The sequence below is a fragment of the Enoplosus armatus genome, chromosome 4, assembly GCF_043641665.1.
Source record: "Enoplosus armatus isolate fEnoArm2 chromosome 4, fEnoArm2.hap1, whole genome shotgun sequence".
In the NCBI taxonomy this organism is placed as follows: domain Eukaryota; kingdom Metazoa; phylum Chordata; class Actinopteri; order Centrarchiformes; family Enoplosidae; genus Enoplosus; species Enoplosus armatus.
The window spans coordinates 8,852,405-8,861,493 of record NC_092183.1 but is presented as its reverse complement, the minus strand read 5'-3'; the positions used below and the strand labels follow the sequence as shown (position 1 = coordinate 8,861,493).

General features: G+C 39.3%; 1 protein-coding gene across 1 annotated transcript; it reads left to right on the top strand.

The window, feature by feature from the left end:
• The first annotated feature begins 803 nt into the window (after window positions 1–803).
• On the top strand, window positions 804–8,412 carry LOC139284311 (corticotropin-releasing factor-binding protein-like). The gene is made up of 7 exons (XM_070904538.1): window positions 804–884; window positions 1,024–1,111; window positions 1,925–2,082; window positions 3,179–3,389; window positions 4,622–4,776; window positions 7,347–7,467; window positions 8,258–8,412. The coding sequence occupies exons 1-7, from the start codon at window positions 804–806 to the stop codon at window positions 8,410–8,412; spliced, it is 969 nt and encodes a 322-aa protein (XP_070760639.1).
• The last annotated feature ends 677 nt before the right edge of the window (window positions 8,413–9,089 follow it).

Here is a 9,089-nt window from a genome sequence, read left to right as displayed (position 1 = left end):
TGTACCTCACAGGGGACTGAAGTGGCAACCTTCCAGTCTCAAGCCTGCTTCTCTAACCTTTAGGCCGCCACTGCCCATCATCCCGCACTGGCTTCCCACTCACAAGCCAGTGCAAGTTGTTTTGTTTTGAATAGCTGGTCCTGCTGTTGGGAACTGAAGCCAGGTCATTGCAGGGTCTAAGTCCATGTTTGTACGTTTGTGTTTAAAGTAATTCTTCCATCCTTTACAAAATAAGCACATATGAAATTCATTTTTTTAGCTTGTGAAAGATTAGATGCATTTATATTTATGTGTTTATTCAATTCTGTTCAAAGGCACTTATATATAACATGTTGCACATCTGATAAATTCACATGCTCTTTTTTGTTCTTAGGGATGCTCTATATATTTGTTTTATTTCAGTTGTCATGTTAGCTTAATTTCCCATGAATTAAAGTGCCACCATGATGTTATAACCACAATGTAATGGCCTAACCAAGCAATATTATGTTCTGCAACTATTTTAAGAAACGCGGCATGTTTACGTTATGACCTTTAATTTGATTTCTTTTAAACAATGTAAACGCAGCTATTAAGTTCCTACACAGCCATGCGTATTTAAGTGACCTAATACTGGTATGAATGGCAGATTTTCACACATGATTAGAATGCTTGTAAATCCGCACGACTCAGTGTTGTTCAGTGACCCTCTGATGTAGGCCTGCCTGTCTGTCTGTGCTGCTATAAAAGCTGCCACCTCTCGCACTGCGCCGCTATTTTCGCCTCTGCTTCAGGAAACACTTCGCCGAGAGACGCACTTCAGGATGTCGGTGGCTCTGCGCGCACAGCTGTTCCTCTTTCTGGTCTCCCTCTCATCGAGGATGGGGCTCAGTCGCTACATTGAGGTAAGAGTTTTAATTGTTAATCAATAATTCCACTTCGCTTCAGTTTAAGTCAGGCAAGTTAGACTGGTGTCTGTAAAGTTTCTGCGAGGACATCTGGAAGCTTCAATTTGACGTCTGTTTCCATCATGTTTTTATTCAGGACAACGAAGCTTCAGATGGATTATATTCTCTGCTCAGTTTGGACCAGAAAAGAGAATCAGAGGATTTTATTTTCCGCCGACCTCTCAGTAAGTGCAGCAGTAAACAATGGCTTTATTCAGCAGCTGATTATGCGTATCACTGTTTAGCGACTTGGCAAACAACAAGTAAACCTCTTTATATAATTAAAAGTGAGTTAAATGAGGAATTTAAAACATTCAGTGGGGAGATGTTCATTGGTCTAGTGTTCAGGCAGGTATATTCATCAATCAGTCAATTATTCAGTCAATCAATCCTACATATATATCAGAATCAGCTTTACTGGCAGAGTATGTGTTCACATGCAAGGAATTTGACTCCGGTTTTAAGTTGCTCTCAATGTTACACACAGTCAGACAGATAAAAATGAAGCTGAACAAAGATAAGAGAAAAATAATAGAAGGTGAAAAGTATAGATGTAGATAAAAGCAACAATGAACAACAACATACCTGCACCTGCAGTAGCTATAGGACATCCATTTAGTATTTCCCAAAAAGACACATAGAAAAATGTTATACATGTCAGAAATGAACAGTGTCATTGTTTTATTTAAGTCCACTTCTATCAGAATTAATTAAAACCTTCAGATCATTTTGTCACAAACCTCCCAGAGCCACACCAGCTCTACTGTATGTACAGAAACAACAACTCTCCGGTCAGCATTCAAGACTTATGAACACTGGAAGACTTGTTGTGTTTGCCAGTAAAGCTGATTACCATCACACTTTGAGTTCATGACCTAAATCCTCAATGTTTGCTTGTGGACAAAAGCAGAGTGGAAGTGTTTTGTGAATGTGTTGTCCTCTGTCATTATGAATAAGTAATGTGTGTGTGTGTGTGTGTGTGTGTGTGTGGTTTGCAGGATGTTTGGACATGCTGGCCACTGATGGCTACTTCACCTTCGTGGCTTCTCAGCCACAGCTGGCCTGTGCCGCTTTCATCATCGCCGAGCCCAATGAGGTCATCAGTCTGGAGCTGTCTGACGTCAGTATCGACTGCAGCGCCGGAGACTTCATCAAGGTTGGCTCCACTCACCGAAAATAATGCCCACGCGCCCCCAACCCCTCCGCAAGCGGAAGACAGGAAGTTCAGGGCTTTGCAGTTTAAACTCTGAATTCTATTTCATCTTCTTCTGTTTGATTAAAATGATGCCAAACAGGGTTAAGGCGGCGTTTACGGGCCAAACACCACACTGGATCCTCTCTGCATTGGTCACATTACCCAGAGCAAGTGTGGGAAGAGAAGGCTTTAGTTCTGAAGCCAAGCCTGCCAGTTACATTGCAGTTTCCGTCCATGTGGGCCAAAGTGGTAAAAGGCATGGCGGAGAGAAAGACTGGTTAACCTTATAATACTGACTGGGTTTACAGGCTGGGTCGAGGTGTTATCTGGAAACCAGTAGCAGTTGCCTGTTAGCAGAAGAAGACGCTCAACATAACCAAATAGCACGCCTCTTTATTTTTGAACACATTATCTGTATAAATGAGATTTACAGAATATTTATAGAACAAAATTCATGGTTGAAATTAAATATGATTCACAGCACAGCAGTGTAGATGGTGCTGTAAATCATATTGGACTAATAGCCTTAGAGAAGACACCTAAAGTAAAGTTAAGTGATGTTGCCTTATCTTAACATTATCTTAATTACCTAACATATTCTTCTGTTATTCAAAGACTGTGCACTGTTAAATCAAGTTTAATAGAAAAGAGACTGGCATATTGATCAACTCATTCATCATACAGTATAACTGATGTATGTTTTTATATTTAAAGTCAGCAACCACATATTCATACAATGTAAACATTTCCACTAATGGTATTTTTGTGTCTGCTTTCAGGTACATTTTACCAGTCTTCCTACATAAGATTGAGAAATTGCTTTTATTTTACAAGCCACAAGTTCCTATTCTATGTAACTTTTACGATAATGTCAATGTTGATCATTGTCAATGATTATTGTGTAAGTGAAGGTGCAGAGGAGTGGCACTGGAGAGAGACAGTGAAATCATCAATTAATGAAATGAGGAAACTATGATTTAGTTTATATTGAGTATTTGTATGATAAAAACCTGGCATAGTTTACATTTACTCCATATGATGTTTATTCCTCCCGCAGATGTTTGACGGCTGGGTTCTGAAGGGAGAGAAGTTCCCCAGCAGGCAGGACCACCAGCTCCCTCTACACCAGCGCTACACAGACTACTGCTCCTCCACAGCACCAGGAGCCACCAGCCGCTCCTCTCAGAACGTCGCCATGATCTTCTTCCGCATTCACAGCCCTGACAGCGGCTTCACTCTCGCTGTCAAAAAGCTACACAACCCCTTCCGTGAGTCCTGCTACACGTCCTTGAAGTCACTGGAGGGCTAAAAAGTCTAAAAGCAGAATAAACAGAAACATCATCCATACAAATAAAACTATAATTCATGAGAAAACAATGTAAACAAGGACCAAGGCCTTGCATCTAAATCAGATTATTCTCAAATGTGTGTTGTCTAGACAGGTGGTACTTTCTTGTGTGCACGCATGTGTGTTCTTCCTGGTCATTTGCACTTGGTCGAGCATTAATCAAGGCCGAGAGCGACAGGAAGAGATTGAATGAGGGGGGATGCACCTGTTTTCCAGCTGCTTGACAAACACGGTGTTAACACTGTGTCAAGCAACATAACAATCACAGTCTGGCTGTAAGACAAGGACAGACAAAGAAAGAGCACTGACACAAAAAAGGGAGTTTGAATGGATTATCTATAGAGAAACAGCATACATCTCAGGCCACTGTGTGACATTGCATTCATATATTGACAATTAGCTGCAGCTGTACATGCAATAATGTGATATACAGATAATACACATATTAGCAACAGTAAACATGTTATGTTCTTCAACATGTGTAGACATTTCTTGGCCAATAAATAATAAATGTTTCACCTGATTTTGACAAGTAGAAGACAGTCAATTCTGAAAAAGCTGTAATGCTGTGATGAGGGGCACTAATATGTTTTACCAAAAGTAAAGGCAGATTTTATTTATATTCATTCTGTTCCTTTGTAAATTTGAGTGATAGTCACCAACATAAAAAGGGAAAAATGATACACATACAGCACAGTTAAAAGTCATTAATCTAGCCTTCATATGTTGCGCTTGCAGAACAAATAACACTCGGTAATATTTATTCTAACATTCTCTCCTTAGCTTTGATTGGCACGGCTCCTTCACCACGAAAATGTCTCTAAATGAACAACATGCCCGCAGGAGTAAAGTGTTCCGACTCCTGTTGGTGCCTGTTTAGTCTACCATACTGTTATCAATTCAAATTTCATTATTTTCTTATCTTTGTCATCAGAACTGGAATTGGATTTCCATGCTCAGCCCTAATTGTGTCCCCTCCCCGCCGTCAGCCTTGATTATGTCCAATTTGTGACATGAGGTGTCAGTAATGAGTTTCTCTGGTGATAGGGAACTGTTAATTCGAAACCTCTCCTCCTGTGTGTGTGTGTGTGTGTGTGTGTGTGTGTGTGTGTGTGTGTGTGCGTCTGTGCGTCTGTGTGTTTGTGTGTACAGCCTGTAACATCATGTCTCAGAGTCCAGAGGGCAGCTTCACCATGGTGATGCCACACCAGCGCAGGAACTGCAGCTTCTCCATCATCTACCCCGTGGAGATCCGACTGACAGAACTCAGCCTGGGGCAGGCCAAGAGCAATGAGCTCAGCCCACAGGTGAAACACACACACACACACACACATACACACAAAGACAGACAAACATCCCCCTTCCTCTGTGAAAGAAATATCTTTACTTAAATTATTCTATAAATTAACACAATTATAATGCACTGAGACAGAATTATGGTACTACTAAGATGTCTAAGAGCCAGTGGCCTCTAGTTTGACCGTGCTAGTGCCAAATGTCATCGCAAACACTTGTTGCTCTAATATTCATATAAAATGTTATTACAGCTTGACAATCTTATTTTTCCATAATTTTGTTTCAGTTCACCGTTAACATCCATCATAAGCATCAACCCTAATATTTGCCTGGTTAGCCCACATCTCAAATTTGTTCAGTAATTCACATAGGTCTGGTGCTGTGCTCATTGATAGGTGTTTCCCCCAGTTAGAGAATCAATTGACCAATCAGAGCTCAGTAGGTGTGATTAAAAGTACGATGTCATCTTTCTACATATCTAGCTACATAACGGTAACTCTTGAAAATAGCAACAGGAAAACTAGCGTGTAAGAGATTGATGCAGCTGTACGTGTCGACTGAAGTGAAGCAAAATGGCAACTTAGTCTGATTATCAGGCTATAGTTCCAGTATCATCTGGATCATTGTCATCATCATCATCATCATCATCATCATCATATCATCATTAGTTTGTGTAGAGTCCTTATTTTTAAATAAGGAAGCTACATTTAACAAAAGCTTTTACAACTGATTAAGTTGTGTGAGGTGAGCTTTATGCAGAAACATTATTTACAAGTCTTTTTACAAGTTTCTTTCCGGAATTAACATAATTAATCATTTTAAATATTTTCATAAAAACTTAGAAATTAGGGTTAAATTCATTTATAGTAACCATTTAAAATATTTTTGGTTTTATCTATTGCTGTAAGATTTTTCTATATCTTCCTAATCTTAAAAGAATAGTTCAACATTTTTGGAAATATGCTTTTTCGCTTTCTTGCCGAGAATTAGAGATTGATACCATTCTCAGCTAGCCTGGCTCTGTCCAAATGTGACTAAATCCACCTTCCAGCACCTCTAAAGATGCACCTCTAATTATCATACAGCTATATCTTGTTTGTTTAATCCAACAACAGTACAAATAGTTAAGTGTAAAAAAAATTACAATCTTTACTTTGGACAGAGCCATGCTAGCTGTTTCCCCTCTTTATGCTGAGCTAAGCTAACCACCTTCTGGCTCTAGCTATATATTTAATGTCACTGTGCAGACGCCAGAGTTGTATCAATCTTCTTGTCTCTTGGCAAGAAAGCAAATACGCGTATTTCCTAAAATGTCAAACCATTCCTTTATAAAAATGTGTTTTATTTGCTCTATTTTGACCTTTTCCATATTGGATTTGCACTGCATGGATGTCGTAGCAACTGAAAAACATTGGCAGTGAGCTTCTAAGAATATTGTCATTGAAAGTAATCCAGGGTTTTGGAGTCTTGTCCAAAATCAATGTTCTATTTGGCAAATAGTTTGCAGACCCATCTCATAACGTCATCTTCAGCCGCAGCAGGCAGCTATTTTCAGCGGAAAAAACTCTAAAAACCTGCTGTTCACTACCTGCTCAGAACCAAACAGCAGACAGACACAGGTAGCGACTAGCTGATGAGCATTTAGCAGCTAAAATGCCAGACATAGAGACCAAAAACAGAACTGAAAGAGAGTGAATATTGGACTTTTACATTCAATAGCTGTGCAGGAACATGACTCTAAATAGATGTGTTATAGATAATAGATAATGTTGCTCTGTAACTGCTGGATGTGTAAATAAGCAATCACTGTATTAACTTAAAAAATGATATGTTAATGTTGTGTTCACAACATGTTTGCACTGCCCCCAAGTTTACCAATCTAAACACATTCCCAAATACCATACAAGAATTCAAAAAGTTACAGCAACAAGGGGAAATTAAACCTATTTACAGTCTTGATTACTGCAACTGCTACTATGACAACTACAACCACACAAGTACTTAGTAGTTAAAGTTGAATTAATTGAAGAGAACCTGATTAATCATGTTGATAAAAGACTGAACAAAACAAAATGACTCCTGAAGATGTTGTTGGCTGCCAGACTGCTGACATTATGACAAACTGTAAGTACTGTATTTGCTGGGCCGAGTACAACTGCCCGACACTTCTACTCAAATGTTGAGGACAGCTTGTAAGTGTGCCAAAGTCAAGTGTTACAATTTCAAAGACAGGAAAATACAGCTGGCATTACAGCCACCAACTATAGCGTGAAATCCAGGAACATCATATGTTGCCCCTTCCATGTGTTTTATGGCTTGCATGCACAACACTTGGGCATTACCGACGTGTCCAGCTAGGAGGAATATGTATGTGCATGTGCATGTGCTAGTAGACACAAGATACAAACAAAAGGGGGACCTGCTCCTCAACATACTGCTCCATAGCGCCACCAGTTGTCAGAAACTCCACAGGGTACCTTTCATATGGCACTTTCATATGTAGACTTCATAAGTTACCTGCTTGCTTTAGCTGCACTTCAGCACCAGAATATTTTTTATTGTTCTATTTTTTTTTTTACAGAGGCAGGTGTGGTCGGGCTGTTCGGGGTCAGGTGACTATGTGGAGCTGCTAGGAGGGAATGGGGTCGACACCTCTAAGATGTTCCCTGTAGCTGACCTCTGTTTCTCCCTCAGTGGGCTCGGTGAGTCTGAGCCCCTCCAGTTTACCTCCAGTAAATTGTGATTTTTGTGATCTGTGATTTTCATTGTAACAGCAGGTTTCCATCAGATCAGTGACAAGTTGGAAATCTGACTTCTTGTACTGGATAATGACTATACTATACTTTACTATGCTATGCTACGTTATGTTATGCTATGCTATGCTATCCTTAAAGCCTAGGCTCACCATTTTCAATTTTTACTGAATTCCACTGAAAAGTACCCTGATTTTTGAAAACACAGTTTGACACCTTTCACCATGTGTGTTGACAAAATCAATGAAATTAAATTCGAGCTGCATATTATGATCCCACACATCAAGCCACAGAGTCATCTCATGGTGATCCCACTTCCCACATGGTGAAATCACCAAATATTTGCAATGCAAATTGTATTTTATAACCTGATTTTTATATTACAAAAAAACCCACCTATACACTCCCATATTTTCTGAAGAAATAATCCAAAGGGAATGTGTGTAGTAGTGTGGGTAGTGGCCGCACACACATAAAAGTGTATGATAAAAAATCTTATATTAACATTGGAGTGAGCAAATTCTATATTTTGAATTGCAATATGCCATGCAATACATTTTTACTCTACTATCTTTATTGATTTACCACGATTTGGGTGGATTAGTGCTACGTAAAACACTTCACACACAGAACAAAGACACATACACTTGCCGTCAGGCTAAGAAGGTCTGGCCGGAGAACAAGAATGCTCTGTATGTGCTCCAGTGTGAAATATCTGTTTTTCTCTTTGGCCCTTCAGCCCAGATGAAGATTGGTTGTGATAACTCGGTAGTGAGGCTGGTGTCCAGTGGGAACTATATCAACCGTGTTTCCTTCCAGTACCGACTACTGGAACAACGTGAGCTCCCCAAGACCCGAGAGAACAGTCTGGATAACTTCTGCGCTGTGGAATGAGATCACACACACACACACACACACACACACACTTGTGAACATGCACACACACAATCACACTGTCATCCATCTCTCTGTAAATACACCAGTTTGACGAATGCCGTTAATGAATATTTTGTATTGTTTTTTCCAAATATTTTATTTAGTGTCCTGATTATGTTAGCTTTGATTATAGTGTATTTATTTTAGAAAGGATTTTAGTTCATCTCAAATTGTGTGGATGATGGTGGATTTAATTGTTTTCTTTTTAGTCATTTGTCAAGAAAATCTGCCACACATTATATTTCTTGGCAGGAGCATTGATTTCAAAGCTTCCCTCTGTTGTTCTCAGTTTCAGTATTCTTTGGGAGGTTTCACATCTCTGCTGTCTGTTCTGTTTATATTGCCTTGACAATTTGAAAATAAATATGACTTGCATGATAAAGCACATTTTTAATGTTCTGCTTTTGTGAGTTTTTATAAGCCTTATTCCATTTAATTATTTTCATCTGGTGTTTGTTTTATTAGTATGCTTCTGCAGGATCCATCCATTTTACCCACACCCAGATTACTATTATGTTCTTTAGATCTGAAAACATGGGAATGTTCTTCAGTCTAGACCAGCACTAAATACAATACAGAAGATTTCACATTTTCAGACCTATGAGTGGCCTTGAGCAACCACTGTTGCTTTTGAT

Coding starts and splice junctions, on each gene's coding strand:
- LOC139284311 (XM_070904538.1), top strand. CDS start 804: ATGTCGGTGGCTCTGCGCGCACAGCTGTTCCTCTTTCTGGTCTCCCTC. Junction 2,083..3,178: donor GCGCCGGAGACTTCATCAAG/GTTGGCTCCACT, acceptor TTCCTCCCGCAG/ATGTTTGACGGCTGGGTTCT. Junction 7,468..8,257: donor TTTCTCCCTCAGTGGGCTCG/GTGAGTCTGAGC, acceptor TTGGCCCTTCAG/CCCAGATGAAGATTGGTTGT.